The 18,275-nt window shown below is 39.7% G+C and overlaps 1 protein-coding gene across 1 annotated transcript in view; it reads left to right on the top strand.

The window, feature by feature from the left end:
• The window catches only part of LOC131573837 (potassium voltage-gated channel subfamily D member 2), a 268,863-nt gene that overhangs the window by 240,490 nt on the left and 10,098 nt on the right, over positions 1-18,275 (top strand). The window contains exon 3 of the mRNA XM_058828121.1: positions 8,477-8,639. Within this exon, the coding sequence (XP_058684104.1) occupies positions 8,477-8,639 (163 nt within the window). The remainder of the gene's footprint in view (positions 1-8,476; positions 8,640-18,275) is intronic.

Genomic DNA, 18,275 nt, shown 5'->3' on the forward strand with positions numbered 1-18,275 from the left:
AGAGATAAGGTAAGTAGGTATGAAAACACAAGAGGCAGGTGGAGGGTGGCTGGAGAATATCACCAGATGCTTTTTTGAATACAAAAACCTGGTTGGTGGCATCACATGGAAGAAGGAAGTACAGCCAGAAGAGTTTAAAGGACGCTCACTAAGGAACTGTCAGTGTTGTGAATTCCAGAAATGTGCACAGATTTAAAGGATCAAAATAAAGCCCATCTTTAGCGCACATCTCTAAGAATGACTAACTACAAAAAAAAAAAAATATAGCTGGTATTCTTCAGTTATTTATAAATGGTTGAAGGTTGGAAAATCATTCAATGATATTATATATTTATTCAATGATAATATATATTTAGCAGATTCTTTTCCCCTGTATGTTTGTTTGCTTCAGGTTCAGTTTTGGAGACTGAATATTAGGGTAGGTGAAGGTTCAGTCTGAACTAATGCTGGCATTTTTTTGTTCATTTATAAACTATGAAAGAGCTGGTCAGTTCATCCCATATATGTGTTTGTGTATGGGTTCATGTTCTGACAAAAAAACTGTTAGAAAATTAGGTCCTAACTAAGTAATACAACTAATTGATTTTTAGGAGCAAAGACCCTGGAATAATTTTTCTTTGTGAAGTAAGCCAGAAATACAGGAGCAAAGATCAAATCGTCTTTTTTTTCCCTCTTAGTTACTTTTAACCTCACATAGAAAAAATTTGCATGTCTGCATCAGGGCCCAGAAAATACATATTTGAGTGACACCAGAAAAGTATATTCTTCTGGTAATCCTTTGAACCAGCTTATGAAATAGCATCTAGCCAAGCATTTATTCTCTGTTCATCACCATGGTATCTTAAACACTTAGAATTCTAAATACAACAAAGTAATAAATTAATTCAATGTTAATCAGATATCATATTCTTAGGAGTAAAGATCATTTTAAGAAATTAAGTAATTTTTACTTAACGTCTGAGACTCGTTCTTTCAAACCTGGCTCATTTCACATTCCCATACAGTAGTGTTTTATAAACAGAATTAGCTCTCAAATTGTAACTGTACAGGCTGAATCCTTAAGGCAACACAGTTGAAATGCTTATTTAGAAATTCCACTTAAAATTACTACCAGTAGCAATTTATATTATCTGTTGTTGGATGCAATGTTGAAATAAATGGCTAATTAGTGTCAACTCACCAGCATTTAGTTACCAAGCAGCTTGAAGGCTCTAGGGAACAGCTTTATAACAATCTGCAGCATTCTCTTTAGACAAGGGCCCCATTTAGCAATTGTCAAATGTAATTTGACGTCTGTAGTATTGCTTTATGCATAGAATAGCTTTTTGAACTCTTAGAATGGTTAGTTTCTATATTTTTTCAGATGGTCTTTTTTTAAGTGATCTCAAAGTTAAAGTTGTTAAATGATATTTTCTACCTTACAGTGTATGTGCTTAGTTCCAGAGCTAGTCTTCTAGTTCTGAAGGGAGCTAATGGAGATTGGTTTATTTACATGCCCATGAGGGCACAAAGGCAGGGCTTAACGAGTCACTCATCCTTTGCAGAGTGTGTGGCAGTCTAGCTGATTAATTTTATTGCTGACATACAGTCCTCCATCCACTAAACTAAGCAAAAATTCCCAGCGAATAACATGGCAGATCTCTCAGGAGAGCATCTCTATCACGAAAACCACTGCTGGAAGATTCAGTTCTGAGTTACTTGATAATGGGACATGATGTCTACATAACTTTGAACAAATATGGGGTTTGGAAGCACTAGCTTCCTCTGCAGAGACCTTCTGAAGTGATTGTCACACTCCTTCAGGCAGGAGATGGCTTGGGCACCTGCACTTGGCACAGAATCCTGGTTCTGGATAAGGGCTGTGCAAGACTCCCTTTGCAAACTCTAAAGAAGGAATATTTTCACCTGTGCTTGTGGATGATGGCCAGTGATTGTGAGAAGCACCATGACTTAGGAAATGCTTGGAAAGGCAGCTTGCAAGTTTTATATCAAGAACAGTTTAGGTGCTGTGTTGCTTTTCTTTTCCTTATGAAGGGCTGGATCCATTCAGAAACATTCTCTTTTTCCTAAAACAAACATGCTTATTTTTGCTTCTGAAGCCTGGGGGGAAAAATAAACAGGAATGCCATCTCAATAATATGTCTGTGACTGTAATATTGCTATTGGGAGTCAGCTGAGCTGTACCTCTGATAGCTTAAAAATCCCCCATGCAGGATGGAGGGATGGAGCAGTCATCATACTTCTGTGATGATTTGCTCAGGTAGGTATATTTGATTTTCCCATTCAGTGAGGGAGAAATGACAACAGAAGATATCTTTTACCTCTCTGAATTTAATATTTTGTGGTAAAGGAAAACAGAAAAAATTTGGCTATGTGAAGCTTGATCTGAATTGCAAGAAGCTGGGAGTGTTTCCTTGGCCAAGCTTTTTAACTTTTCCATACAAAAGTTCCTGTGTTTCGACCTCTAAGTACTAAAGTCCACCTGTGCAAATCTGTTTAAGTGAAAACCCTGGTGCATATACAAACAAAACAAAATAAAACCCAAAAACCAACCTCCCTCCCCCTCAGATCCCCTGACTTTTATTTGAAATCCTGTATATCAGGAGCTGCTAACCCAGCCAGGTGCAGGGGCACTATTTTAATTCTCTTGCACTGCAGGCTGGAAAACCCAGGGAGCACTACCACTTCTGAGAGGAAGATGTGGTTTTCATCATTCATGAATGGTCATACTGGCCAGCACTTGAAGGAACATTTGTGGACCCAGAGGGGACCATGTCCCTCATGACTAGGGAGAAGAGAGAGCTATTGCAGCAGAGGGCCCTGCACAGCAGTAAAAGCATCCAGGAAAATTGTTTTCAACTCCATGCAGAATCTACCTGGGCTGGAATAAAATTTGAAGAAATCTATGTAATGTTGTTCTGCACCTCACACAAACAGAAATATTTTGCATTATTAGAAATTGGGTGTCCAAAATCATTAGGCTGTTTTCAGACCTGGCCAAAACCAGGACAGCAAGTCAGATTGGCCATGATTATTGTTTGGTAGTGCCAGAGAGGATGGGAATTGCTTTTCCTGCCTCCTCTCCTATACCAGGATGTAAATGTGTCTGAGTGGGTGGCTGGCAGCCTAAACTCATGGGCCAGTGAGCAGCTGTATAATCTTCTCTGAGAGTCTCACCAGAGCAGCCTCTGGGGCTTTTCCTGAGGAAAGGAAAGAGCCATTAGCTGAGACAGGAGACAAGAGAGCAGATGCATCATCATCCCAGCCAGGTGGGTGAAGCACTGACCCTGGCACAGCAAGCCAGCAGCTGGAGGCCAGGGGGGCAGTCCTTGCCCTGCAGAGGCAGGGCACTGTTCTTTTAATCAACTCCCATGCACAAATCTTGATCTCTGCCTGGATGACCCACGAAATCTACTGGGAAATGTGATTTGTCCCCCACACATAGAAAAATATGAGCTGTCCTGGCTTCTAAAAAGATTGTTTCATTTCCATGGATCTCATACTATTTCCATTGTTCTTTGGGCATAAATTCCCTTGCTTTTAAAATAAGTATTAACAAGTTAATTTTAGTGTCTTTGCATCTATTTTACAACTCCATTATTTTCTGATGTTTCACATGTTTGAAAACAAAAAATGTTACTAGATTTCCTTTACAGGAAATAATATGGGAGCAGACAACAGACCTCAATCAATGTAATAATTCTTTAAATAATGTAAATTAATTCGAAAGAGGTGGAAGAGGGCATATGTATCTGTAACATGCATTTTAAATTGTTTCTGCATTTGCATTTGGTTTTAATGGCGTTTACGCCCTCTAGTGTCGGAAAACTCCATCGTAGTGAGGGTTTTTTTAACCTTTACTGCGTCCGTCCGGCTCAGCCCTGAGTACTTAGGCTTTGCAAAAATGCAAATGCTGGATTTATTCTTCCTATATATGTCCTCCAATTTTACAGATTTGGTACAGAGGTTGCTTGGGGGTGTTTTGACCCAAAATGAGCTACTTAAAATGTTAATTTCTGATGTAACACACACAAAAATATGCTAAATTACAATTTCTATCATTATTTATTTTGACACCCACAATACACTTATTTTTCACTCAGAAAAAATTTACTCCTGTGTTCAAACAAACAAACAAACAAACAGGAGTCAAATAAGCAGCATTGTCCTTCTCATTTGTTAAGATTATTAAAGAAAATACATTCTCTCACACATCAAGTGAAAATGGACAAAAGGTATGATTCATTTCAGTTAAAATTTCGACCTTTGACTTATGAAATATTTCATCTTACAACCATCAAAAACTGGGTTTCATTAGATTCAGGAATAAGATGGATGGGTGATGATGCCACAAATAGAGCCTGTGTTGTCTGAGGTTTCTTGAATTATGGGTATGCAGCACCAGATATATTCTACTCATCAGAAAGCAGTAGTGTGTTGGCAGGTGGACATCCCTGGGTAAGATCTGACATGACAATGCTGAGATTACTGCCTGGGTATTAGTAACCCCAAATACATTTGTGTTCCCCCAGCTCCTGCAAGAGCTACATCTTCTGTATGTGATTCAAGCTGCATTTAGCTCCCCCCATTCTGTCATGCAAAGTGCTACATCACACCCATGTTACTCACATCAACACTCTGAAAGATACACTATTTGCAAAAGTAAGGAATCCCCTGGCATCCTGTCTGTCTTGCAATAAGGAGTCAAATATGCAAAAGTGGTCTGTCACCCGGTGAGTACCAATAACCGAGACAAACATATATGCCTTTAAATCCATCCATCCATCCATCCATCCATCCATCCATCCATCCATCCATCCATCCATCCATCCTTCCATCCATCCCTGTACAGTCTCACTTAGTGAAGAGATATCCATGGACTGCAAGGAATAGCACGTCTGGCCTGTCTGGAGTAGATCTAGTGAAACCTAAGCATTAGTTTGATCATGTTGTTTCTGACTTGTGATTTGATAAAGCTTGATTGACACACCTAGTTTGTCATAGTCTTTTCCCTTCCCTTTTTGGCAACTGAAGTAGAATGCACCTGATTGATAACTGGGATCAGCATGAAGCCTCTTTTTCCTCATTCATCTAGAACATAAAATATTGGAATGACAATTCTGACATTACAAAATTAGATTGTCAGTACAAATCATAAATGCCCAAAGATTGACTTGAGCTTTGGCTACAATAAAAGACATATGCAGAACAGACAATATACAAAGCTATGAAATGACTGCAACTAGGGGGAAAAAAACAAATAAAGGAGAATATGTTTGCAGTTCTAGCCTGAAGAAAAGTGAGACAAGCAGACTAGCACTAGATAAAACCTTAAAATAGTTCCCTTTTGAAAAAGGAGTCTGTGAAAATTGCTTAATAAGATTCTACATTTGTTGTATCTCTGTGGCTGAAGAAATCATATTTTAGAATTTGTTTTAGAGATTAAGTATAAATTTTCCACTTTGAAATACTAGCACCTCAAAACTTCCCTGCCATCTGAAAATGGACTTACACTCTTTTTTTCAGTTGAGAACTTCCACACAATAGAACAATTGCAGTTGGGGTTATGGAAGGAATTTTCCCTTCATTTTATGTCATCCATTTCCATTGGTGGTGTTCAGTGATATATGAGGTATAACTAAAGGCAATGTTTATTTCAGGAGGAGGAACTTCATTAGTAATTCTGATCATGACTATGCTAGACTAAAATCTGTGTCACTGTCCCAGAGGAGAGCAAGGCTAACCAGGGCAAATGTAGCAAAACCTCTGTTTTGTCACAAAAGTATCCAAATGTGTTTCTCACCCTGTGAGAAGTAGGAAGATTTATTTCTTTGAAGTAATTTTTTCTGACCATAATTTTATTTAAACAACTCCAGCACAGTGGTTAGCAACAGGAGAAAAACTAATTATGTAAGAATTATTAATGATGTGAAAGGTATTACTAGCACTAAATAACAAGCAAGCAACATTACCTTTGGAAAATGTCACTGTATTACAATTGATGCAGGCTAAAAAGAAAAGCAACCAAAACCAAGTTATTTTAAAGTAAGCATTATATGCATATGCGTGATATTTTGTCCAGAAGGTAAGAAAAACATTGCAAAATACCTTCTTGTGTCAAACAATCCTAAATATTTTTATTTCATTCTGTCACACTAAAATATTACGAAAAGGCATCTGCTTATGTCGCTGGTTAGGTCCACACATAAATACTGAAATGCTAAAGATAGATGAGCTTGTGGTTCCTGTCACAACTCCTAAAGCTCCAGTCTGCTCCTTATTCATATAATTATAGTGTCACATTATCAACAGGATGAACTATATCCCTGAGCAATTTCAAGCCAAATTAATTAGAGCCAGCAATGCCTTCTGTCCACACCTGCCATCAGTGACAATGGAAGCTTATGGAGGTTCAGCAGTTTAGCATTTCAAGTCATCTACATATAGGTTTAGAAATCTCATTTAAGAGATCCGATTTAAGAGATCTAGTACTGGGCACATGTAAATTCTGCATTTCGAAATCTGGTTGTGTCAGGTTTCTGTTTACACAGTTCGATCCAATATATGAAAATACTTGTATCTGTAAGAATGAAGTAAAACTAGGGAATAGTGTAAAGCAAGAACGTTTACCAGTGATTTGATCCTAGGTCTTCTCCACAAAGCTCACCACCCTGGCCCTATGCCTACTGCTTTTCTATTGTTCTGCCTGGAGAAAAATGGGGTTAGTAAGGTGTTGGGGATCCTATTTGTCAAAGAGACCTTGAAAGGTCATTTATCCTCCTCCTTGCCCAAAGAAAAACTGCTGGTCATGCATACAGTTGATAGTCAGCTCAGGCTTTAGGAAGAGATAAGCACCAAAAATGCTTATGTTGTGGGTTGCAAATGTTGATGTGAAGGAAAGCATGAAGTTCTTTCTAGTGTTTTTCCAGTTTTTAGATATTTTTAATTAAGACCAGTTATATTATTCATGTAAAAGATCGATTTTGTTAAATTATGCATGTCACAAAATGAGAAACTAATAGCATTCAAATTCTGAGTAAGTGGGGGGGGGGGGGGGGTGGCGGGGTAAGATATTGGCAGAAGTATTAATTACATTATTCATGTGAATATTTTACACTTGGATATGCGTATTAAGGCAACCAAATATTTATTTAACACAACATAATCTATGTCAAGAGTCTGAGCCTTGGTCATCTATATTATATCTGCCTGGACCATTCATCTTCACCTTTTTTTGACATGACCTGAGCTCTCATTGCTAGAAGGTGTCCTCTAACTTCATATAGTTTCTCCATCATCCCATAAACTCACCCTTTTATCCATTCCTCGTGATTAGGTGCAACATTTGGACACTGACTTGAAGATCTCCCTTCTTCTCTATTATTTTTCCAGTTCCTGCTGAACAGACAGGTTTTGTTTTCTAGATACTATTTTCTAAACACTGTTCCCCTGCAATTTTATTTCTTAGCTTTCCTTGTGCTGAGTTTATAAATTCTTTGTAATAGGGAGTATGTTATCTCTCTTCACAAGCATACTAAACTCGCAAGCTAAAATCAATGTTTATTAATAACTTAAAATCCAATAAAGTTAAAAACTGAATGGTACTTGAAAGTAATTCATCTTTTTATTAAACTCTGTAATATGTAATTACATACTTGTCCCCTTTAGAATATAGCAAAATGCAGAGCTAAAATCTCTTAATAAGTTGTCACTGGAGTGCCTTTACATACATCAGTAACACTTTGTTCTTACTTGCTGGACAAAACAATATTTAATATCATAAGGTAAGGTGGTAATTCTGAGCACTGCCAGGATTGCAGTTTTAATTTGGTTGCTTGCTTGTGGCTTGTGTTTTTCATGTTTGCTTTCACCTAGACCATAGAAGGGACATTTGGAACTCAGCTACTCCAGCTTCTCATGCCAACAAGTTAGGTCAGCCACACTTGTGTCCAGCCAAGTTGAAAAAATACAGTGATAAAAAGTCCATGATTTCCTCGGAAACTTGTTGCAAAAATGTGTCACCCTGCTAAATGAAAGCACTAAATCAGCTTGAGACAACAGATTATTCAGTTTAGTATCTAATTTACCAAGTCTCTCTCAGATCTTGCCAATGAAATTGATGAGTTCTTTCAAGTAAACAGTGTAAGGACTGAACTTCAACATTTTTTTTTCTTTGCAAGGTCATTCTCTCTCCATTGCAATAGAGGTACCCTGGGAAGAGTACAGCAGGTAAAACATGTGATTTACCTGCCCCCAGTTTGACAGACAGGAGATGCAAAATCTGTTTCAAATTAAAATTATTTGTGCACAACAGTGGGCACGATGTATATGTGAGAATATGTGTAAAAGCATTATCTATATGCAGCAAATATTATTTGCAAGAGAAGTAAAAAATATTGTGCAATTAATTCATTGCAAAATTAAATTATTAGAAGATATTTTGTCTTTACTAAGCCTTTTGTTTTCTTTAACCCAGGTATGGTGACATGGTGCCAAAGACAATAGCTGGAAAGATTTTTGGTTCAATATGCTCCCTGAGTGGGGTCTTGGTCATTGCTCTGCCGGTTCCTGTAATTGTCTCCAACTTCAGCCGTATATACCACCAGAACCAACGAGCAGACAAGCGCAGGGCACAAAAGGTGAGCTTCTAATTTTTCCCACTTACGTTGTTGAACAATAGATAAAATATTTTCTATATGCTGTGTGTCATTATAGTGTGTGTTTCTTAGCAAGAGGACCGCTGTATGTATGTGCTACATGCCTAACCCATGTCCTAGATGCAAACACTCTTATTTTTTGTGAGAAAAAAATCCCCAAAACAAACCAAAACCAGTTCATTTATCTTTTCTGTCAAAATGTACAGACGTATTATTTTGGTAATTTATCCCACTTGTTAGACTAGACCTAGAGTTTTGAGACAGTAGCTGCAGTCTCATCCACTGAAGATTCTTCTGTGCTTTTTCAGGCAGACTTTCCTTCTACCACAGTCTTCTGAGGAAAAAACCCCAAAACAATCAACCAAACAACAAAAAATCTCAAACTTAATAATGATTTCTAACATGTCTGCTAACAGATTGCTTCACTAATCCAAAGTCCCAGATTCAGTCTCTGGGGGAATCTGATGGTTGAGAAACTTTTCTCTTCAGTTCTGTTTTGCTTAAAAGGCTTCAGATAAACAGCTCAATCAGGTAAAACAATGAAAATAAAAGTCAGTTTTTCCAGCTTCCTTGATTTGCTGCACCTCTCACTAAAATATCCACTAGATCTAAAAGAAGTCTGTTTCCCTTCATGACACATATGGACAATGTCAGGGGCTGGGAAGAAAAGTATTTATCAGGAGCGATGCAGCCAAGGCTGGACAGTCACTTTCATCCTCACATCACTGCAAATGCCCTTGTCCTAACCCACTTCTCTGATTTCTGAGGTGCCAGGCAGCTCAGGGAACACCCATTGTCCCTGCAGCCCTGCTCTGGGAGCTGAGATGCTCCAGACCTTCCGCCCCTCTGCGGATGGCAGTCGGAAGGCTTCCGGTGGCACACAGGTCACATGATTGCCAAGGCTGAGGCTGGGCTTTTTGTGGACCTGTGGCCCCTCTTCAGAGGTGCTGAGTCTCAGGAGAGCAGGTTCATTGCTGGGGGAAGTGTGCAGGCAGACCATGGCTGGGGACTGCATACATACACCAGGGAATGCATCTGCTTCATACTGACAACAGCACCATGGTCAGACACAAAATGTTTGTGTGCTTCTCTGGCCACCTTTTTGACCGATTTCTCCATTAAAAAAAAAAAAAAAAAAAAAGCAAAACCACCACAAACCCAAAATCAGTGAAATAAATGTGTGCAGTGGTATGATTCGCAGAATATCTTAAAATCAGGAAAAAGAGTGCTACATGGCCAAGAAACTCAGAGGACCAGGTGAAAGATACACCACCCTTCAATGGCCACATGGACAGCAAAAATGCTGTCAGATGAGGAAAATGGCTGTTAAAATAACAGGTGTATCACAAGAATATCATACCTCTCTAGAAACCTGATCTAAAATATAGATCTAAAATCCACTTCAGGGATCTAAATCCTGTACATTACCTATCTACTAATTCTACCCGCTCTTCTGCATGCTTTGTCCCACAGACTAATTCCAGCTGTGTGTTCCCCTCTCATGTCACTTCCACACTACCTTGTTTTTCTCAAGAACTTTTCTACTTCTTTCTCTAGAATGGCAGGAGGGAAATGGCTGTATCTCAGGCAGGACACAGTGCTCCTGACTGTGCCCCTGAGCACTGTGGCAGTCATGGGTAATAGATCTGCTCTATCCCAGCAATCATGCCTGCTCTGAGCTTTCATAATAGCTGCAGACACAACCTTTTCAGATAGAAACTGTCTCCTACTGTATGCCACAAAACACATTTTTCTAGGCCTGCTTTACATTTATTTCATGGTTTAATCCAGCCGGCATCCAAGCCCCATGCAGCTACTCACTCAGTCCCCCACCAGCAGGATCAGGGAGAGAACTGGAAGCATGAAAACACAGCCCCACACCAGCCACTGTGAAGAAAATTAACTCTACCCCAGCCAAAAACCAGCACCATTTGTCGGTGAAAAATAAATGGACAGTAGAAAATAGCTCACAAAAGTTAGATTAGTAGACTGGCTGCTATTCCCCATAATCTCTTCCTGAATAGCAACTGCTTGAGTTAATAACTGACATTTTCTCCTTGCAAAACAGTGAGGTCATTGTATGTTTCAAACAGGAACATGAAGTGATGAATGGCAATCCTGCCAAGCGTTTTTTCCTCTGCTCCCCAGAACAATGCCAACAGCAAGGATGAGAGATCTCCTCTGACTGTGTTTATGCCATTCTTGCTTTGGAGAAAATGGCTTTGAGGTCTGATTAACCTAGCACTGGATATGTGTTTCATTGATATCTCCTACTGCAAAGCTAATCTCTTTCAATCTAAAATGACGAGATGTTGAACTGAATATTGCTCTAAAAAAGAAAAATCAACAAAAAGCACTTCATGGGTACTGTATAGTCCATATTTAGCCATGAAATATAGCCTTGCATTTCACAGGGGGTTTCTACTGCATTGTAAAAGAATATTCAGGCAACAATGTCACATTATTGAAGTTTGAAATTCCTTCTTCATTCAGTACAATAGAGGCTTTACACCATTTTCTAAAATAAATATTTCCCTAGGCACTGAACTTATTTCTGTTCTCTGAGGCTGATGAATATAAGCTTAAAAGAAGGTGCTGTTTCGTGGAGACTAGCAGAAACCCCTGCAGGCAATGGTAGATCCTGCTGGCCACAACAGCTTCCATTGGACTGAGATAGTTGTATCTTTGAGTTGTGCAACTTTATCAGTATCTCACACAGAAGTTTAATCAAAATAGACTTCAAAAATGGCAAAACACTCGGGCTGGAAGAAAACTCGAGAAAGTTCTTTGCTGAAGAGTTGAAATCTAGTTCCAGAAGCACTGACAATTTACAGCAGAAAAATACTGTCACTTTCTTTGCAGTTGTTCAGAGCCCTGCAACCATCATTTTACGCACTTACTGAGTTCTGCACAGTTATTCAAGATTAGACAATTCCAATTGTTTCTTTTTGGCAAAAATACACTGTACATTAATGCTTGGGAGAAGATGGAAGAGAGAAATTTATATACCATTGCATTTTGAATGCATTTTAAAGGAAGCTCCTGCTTCCAATCATAAAAATACATTGTCATAATTACCATGAAATCCCACTCTGTAATACAGAAAATGTTGGCAATATAGGCCAGCTTTCTGCTGCAGTACAGGAAATCCCTTGCAATCAATATAAACAAAAACAGAGGGAGGGGGCAAAGAAAGGAAAAATCATCTATGCTTATCAAAACATTGTTTTCTATCAGATAGTAAGGCCCAAGGATCTGGCCTATCCTGATGAGAGATGGATGAATAAATAATCCAAACTAGGCATTGAAATTCAGGGCATAACTAATTATGCCCTGGAGTCTTACTGTGCTTCTTCTCAAGCAGTTTTATCAGTACTGAGACAATTTTGAAGAATGCTATTTGTGGAGCTTTTCTCAGCTAGAGACAACTTCAAGGGGCTGTTATTTTGTTACTCATTAACTTTGCCCAAAGTTAATGACAGTTGTCATGTGGGAAAGGGAAGGGAAGGGAAGGGAAGGGAAGGGAAGGGAAGGGAAGGGAAGGGAAGGGAAGGGAAGGGAAGGGAAGGGAAGGGAAGGGAAGGGAAGGGAAGGGAAGGGAAGGGAAGGGAAGGGAAGGGAAGGGAAGGGAAGGGAAGGGAAGGGAAGGGAAGGGAAGGGAAGGGAAGGGAAGGGAAGGGAAGGGAAGGGAAGGGAAGGGAAGGGAAGGGAAGGGAAGGGAAGGGAAGGGAAGGGAAGGGAAGGGAAGGGAAGGGAAGGGAAGGGAAGGGAAGGGAAGGGAAGGGAAGGGAAGGGAAGGGAAGGGAAGGGAAGGGAAGGGAAGGGAAGGGAAGGGAAGGGAAGGGAAGGGGGCAAGAAAGGTTTAGGCACAACTGGATATCATTTCCTATTCTGTATGTGATAGGTAGCAAGGGCTAAGGTTTGGCAGGAGACTGACAGTGTCATATTCACTGGGAAGACTACCAGCCCAGGGAGGAGACAGGTGGAGGCACAGCTTCCCTCTTGGAATGGGTGTCTGGCCAGTCCATGGCAGCTTGGACCCAAAGGTCCATCCCAGCATACTGCAGCAGCAATTATGATTATGAGGTACTTCATAGCCTGAATGAAGTATCCCTTGCTATGTGCTTTTTCTGTTTCCCATACATGTCTTTGGAAGGCAAGAGCCTTGTGTCATCTTAGCCAACAAGTGCCTAAGTGCAGGTACATCTGCCCAGTGCTGTTCATTACCTGAGGAACAAAAGAGCTTTAATATTAATTGCCCAAGCGCTTTCTGCCTAGAGTGACTTGCATGATGCCTCAATAGAACAGCCAAACAACCATCATCAGCTCAAAAACTCGACTTTAGACATGGAATTCAGCCTGAGTCTTTCATGCATATGGTCTTCTACCTTCACAAAGCAAAATATATCCTGAAGATTGCCTTGGCTTTGTTATTTATTAATTGTACATGATGAATTTATCTGTCAAGTTATGAATAATCAGTTACTAGCTAATTATAAATAGCTCTAGGATAGACTGCAACAACTGCTTAACAGCATCTGGCATCTAGAACTGAGTGTTTGAAGTAGGAAACCCTGCTAGCCATTTTGACTTCTTTATATGAGACAGGCTATTAATATCAGGAGTATTGCAGAAACATAACAGTAACTTATCTAGGCTTTCTGAGCTTAGAAAAAAAAAAGCCAAACCTAAAGCAAAAAATGTAGAACTCATGTTTATTGAACAATAATTTGAATAGATTGTAAAAGTAAGGCACCATTCAAGAAATGTATGAACCTTATTTAATTCCATATCCATTAATGTGCAAACTAAACAGCATTTTCTTCTCTATTACATATTGATGTCCTGTAAATTATTGTCAGCTAATGTGAAATCAATCATTTCCAATTACTGAAAATTAGAAAATCAGAGCATGAAATGTGGGCCTGATTTTTTTCACTTAAAACCAAACACACAGGGTGGATTTATGAAAGACCACACAAAAAAAAATATATAAACAAAAAATTAACTGATATTTTGGACAATATTCATCCTTTCTCTAGGAGTCAGAGTGTTGTGGCTCAGCACAGGCAGGCAGTTAAAGCTCACCCTGCTGCTCACTCTCTTTGTCCTCCTCAGAAGGATGGAGTAAAAATCAGAAAGGTAAAAGTGCAAAAGTTTGTGGGTAAGGATGAAGATAGTCTAATCTTTTTATAAGGAAGGGAAAGAAATGACCAGAAAGGGAGGAAGGGAAGCAAATTCAGGTGGGGAAAAGTGATACAGAAGAAAACAATTGTTCAGCACCAAGCCTGTCCCAGAGGAGGGGCAGCCCTGCCAGTCCCCACCAGCATCCAGCTTTATTGCTGAGCATGATGCCATATGTGTGCAATAACCCTCTGGTCTGCTGGGGTCATCTGTCCCATTTGTGCCCCCCTTACTCTGTCCATGCCCAGCCTCATCAGTGAGACACTTGGAGGCTCTGTGAAAGCTCTGCACAGCAGTAACTAAAACATCCCTGAATTATAAACATTGTTTTCAGCACAAATCCAAAATACAGCCCCATACCAGCTCCTGTGAAGAAAACCAGCTCTGTCCTGACCAAAAGCTGTGCACACAGAATGACTGTGAAGGAATTATAATATTTTAAATGTACAAAATTATTAAACAATAATAACCAAAAGGTAAGTAATTAATAACTTTTGAGTTTTCATAGTAAGATAATTACATACCCTGGAGAGCAGCAGGAGACAACAGGCGTTAAGTACTAAATTGCCTGGGCTACCCTGGCTTCTTGCATAACAAGTTGAAGAGAATCCTGCCAGAAATTATTCCAGTACCACAGTAAGTCCTGTCCTAAAGTCTTCCTGATAAAATCACTCTTTTAAAATAGCTGGGCATCTGAGTGTTAAAGCTGGATGTTGTAAATACCCCACAGTGCTACCTTTAGTGCTACTTAAAACCTTGTAAAAATGAATGCTTATAATTCTAAAACTGACAAAGCTAACTATTGTTGAATACCAGTGAATTCCCTTTATGAATGCAGCAGTAGACAAGGATCCAAATCTATGCTGTAAAATTTGAAGCTAGAAAAAAGAAAGACATGCATTTGAAAGAGAAGGTCAGTGCAAATACAAGGGATGTGGGAAAAATGAGAGCTGGCCATCAAACTTCTTAGGAAGATGGAGATGAGATGATTGAGGAGGAATTTCATTAGAATATGTAAAAGAACTATATTTCATCTACATTTGTTTAGTCCTAGACCATGTAAAAATTACCAAAGTTTCATACTCAGGAAATCTTCATAGCAAAAATATCACCTACTTCAGAAAGAATACTTTTTTTTTTTTTTCCCCCTAGATATTCTGTGGAAGAAGAGGATTAGGGAGGGCTTTGCTTTGAAAGGGGCAGTTGTCACTGCCATTCTGTTATACATGACAGAAAATGCAGAGTAAAGGAAAATGCAGTACTTCTGTAACCACAGTTTTTCTGATGTCATCACATAATTTTTATGTCTTTCATGGGAGTTCCATCCCCAGTGCACAGCCCTTAAAATCCTGTGGATGACATGAGCTTTTAATGATGCCTTGAAAGGAAATGTGAGAAGTCACTAGACTGCTCATGCTGCAGGCTCATATATAAATCAGGCAGAAGCACTGAAAATAAATCTTATCACTTTAACAGATTTGTAAACACCTCCAGTTTCTGCAGTATTTTCTGTAAGCTGAAGCATGAACATGGAGGCCACAATATCTGCTTCCTCTCTTGGTAACAGATTTACTGTCTTCTCTTTGGTAAATGATATAAATTCAGGCCTTCTGAATGAGTCTCAGCTAGAAGGATGTATGCTATTACTTTCTAGCTCACAAAAGCTTCCTAAGATGCAATAAATTCATACTTGAAAAGCAATTTTAAATCTTCACATAGAAAGTACAACCTTCATATTATATGTGTCATAGCACTTTGATATATTAAGATAGTCTGATGGACTGTTATGTTTTTCATATTTATTTATTAAACAATGCTGCACCATAATTATTACTTCAATCACTAAAGAGAAAATGAATATGCATGCTGAAAGGAAAAGCAGAACTAATGTATGTTAAATGTCTGTTCATTAAATTTAATGAATCTCCCTGTATAAAGAGCAGACTGAAAAGTACCACAGCTAAAACATGTGTGACTGAAATAATTTATTTATGGGACTCCAAGCTGCATCCTCTAAAGGCATTTCCAAAGCATCTTGAGCTCCTAAGACTAAACTTTTATATACTTATGAACATAACCAAGTGCACTTGTCCCAGCCCATGACTAATCTGTGGTGCAGGTAAAACTCCTTCCCCCACCCTTCAACCCAGCATGCTGGGGTGGTATCACAGGAGCACCACTTTGAAAACAACCTATTTTCTGCCTTGCCAAGGGACTTTTTAATTGCTAACCCTGAGGACTGAGCCCTAACCGTGCTGGTAGCCTTGGATGTGCCACCTAAGAGCCTAAGTGAGCCAGGTGGGTGGGAGCTGTAACAGTTCCCCACACTGCTCCTGGGGACCCCAGGCCAGGCCATTGGGGATCTTTTCTCTCCACTAAAATAAGATGTATTAATTGCATTGCTGGAAAAGCTGTGTTCACCAAGAAAGGTGATAAACAAATGTGTCATCCTCAAATGGGCAATATATCACAAATAAGCCAAAAGCCTCCCATGAGCTTTTTGTTTGCACACACACAGAGCATTACTTCATTTTCTTCAGAACAATTAAATGATAATCAGTGGATGACATAGCATAAGCCAGATTTCAGCCATGTTACCTGTTAGCTGTCATAAATTTCTTGGCTTGCTGTTGAGAAGATCTGTGAGTTTGAGGCTGTGAGTGCAAAGAAACACGGTGTTGAGACATTCCTCTAAGTCAGTTAATTATTAATCATGCCAGAAAGATCTGGTGGCTGTGCTGACCAGGCTGCATCCCTCTCTAAGTGCATACTGACATTTAATGTCACAGAAATTTGGGGAAAGGGGAGAAATACTCTCTATTTTTTGAAAATGTCAACTGGGTAAATACCAGATATGGAAATCCCTACTTACATGTCAAAGTTGGATTTTCAAGTCCTTCATTGTATCTCCTTCTGTGCTTCAGCAGCCGTTTAATTCCAGATGCTGCTAGGCATTTGGCTTTCAGAATAAGAAATCTAACCATGAAGATAAAAACAGATTCCATCTTACACATATAACCAGCCACAAAAAAAACAGAACCAGATGCCATCCTAGTAATCCCATAAAAGCTTCTGTTTTCCACATTAATGGTTGAGAGAGTCAAAGACAGCAATAGTGAGATCAGGTGACCCTCAGCAAGTTTTCAGATGACACAAAGGTGAGCAATGCAGTTGACACAACAGAAGGAAGAGCTGCCATCCAGACAAACTGGGACCTGGACAAACTTCAGAAATAGGTCCATGAGAACTTCATGAAAATCAAAAATTTCAAGTGCAAGGTTCTTGCACCTGGATCAGGACAATTCCACATATGAGTATAAGCTGGCAGAGGAAGGAATTAAGAGCAGCCCTGTGGAGAAGAACCCAGGAGTCCTCGTGGATGAAAAGCTGAACACGAGCCAGCACTGTGCACTCACAGCCCAGAAAGCCAACCACATCCTGGCCTGCATCAAAAGCAGCATGGCCAGGAGGGCAAGGAAGGTGCTTCTCCCACTCTACTCTGCCCTGGTGAGACCCCACCTGGAGTGCCGAATCCAGCTCTGGAGTCCTCAGCACAAGAAAGACATGGACCTGTTAGAGCAGGCTCCACAGGAGGGCCACAGAGACAATCCAAGGGTTGGAGCATCTCTCCTATGAAGACAGGCTGAGAGAGCTGGTGTTGTTCAGCCTGGAGAAGAGATGTCTCTGGGGAGACTTTAGAGCAGCCCTCCAATACCTAAAAGGGACTTACAAAAAGGAGGGAAAGAGGCTTCTTATAAAGGGACATAGTGACACGACAATGTGCAATGGTTTTAAATTGAGAGAGGGCAGGTTTATGTTAGGTGTTGTAAAGGGATTCTTTATTAAGGGGGTGGTGAGGCACAGGAACAGGCTGCCAGTGAAGTTGTGGATGCCCCACCTCTGCAAATGTTCAAGGCCAGGCTGGATGGGGCCCTGAGCAACCTGATGTAGTGCATGGCATCTCTGCTCCTGGTGGGGGTTTTGAACTAGATGACCTTTAAGGCCCCTTCCAACCCAAACCATTCTATGATTCTAAAATGGCCTGGCAAATATTCAGAAATTTAGCTGGGAGACAGCATAAAAGCACTATCACATTTTGGTACTCCAAAAACCCAGAAGACTCTGAGAAACCCACTCATAGATGTTGCAATATTATATTTTTTCTGAACTGTTTATTTCCCTTTAAAGAGATTTTCACTGCAATAGAAACTGCAATGGATGCCCATGTTTCTCCCCACAAGACATAAGGAGTGGCAGTTGCAGCAATGCAAAAAAAAAATAAAAGGCAGCACTTCCATACTGATCTGTCTGATCTCTTCTCCAAAGTCATTGTTTTTAGTAGCTGATACATGCAAACAAATAAAAACTTCTATCATATGCATTTTAAATGGGAAGACACTTGTGATTTGCTCCACCTGGAGGATGGATGCAATG

The sequence above is a fragment of the Poecile atricapillus genome, chromosome Z, assembly GCF_030490865.1.
Source record: "Poecile atricapillus isolate bPoeAtr1 chromosome Z, bPoeAtr1.hap1, whole genome shotgun sequence".
Classification (NCBI taxonomy): domain Eukaryota; kingdom Metazoa; phylum Chordata; class Aves; order Passeriformes; family Paridae; genus Poecile; species Poecile atricapillus.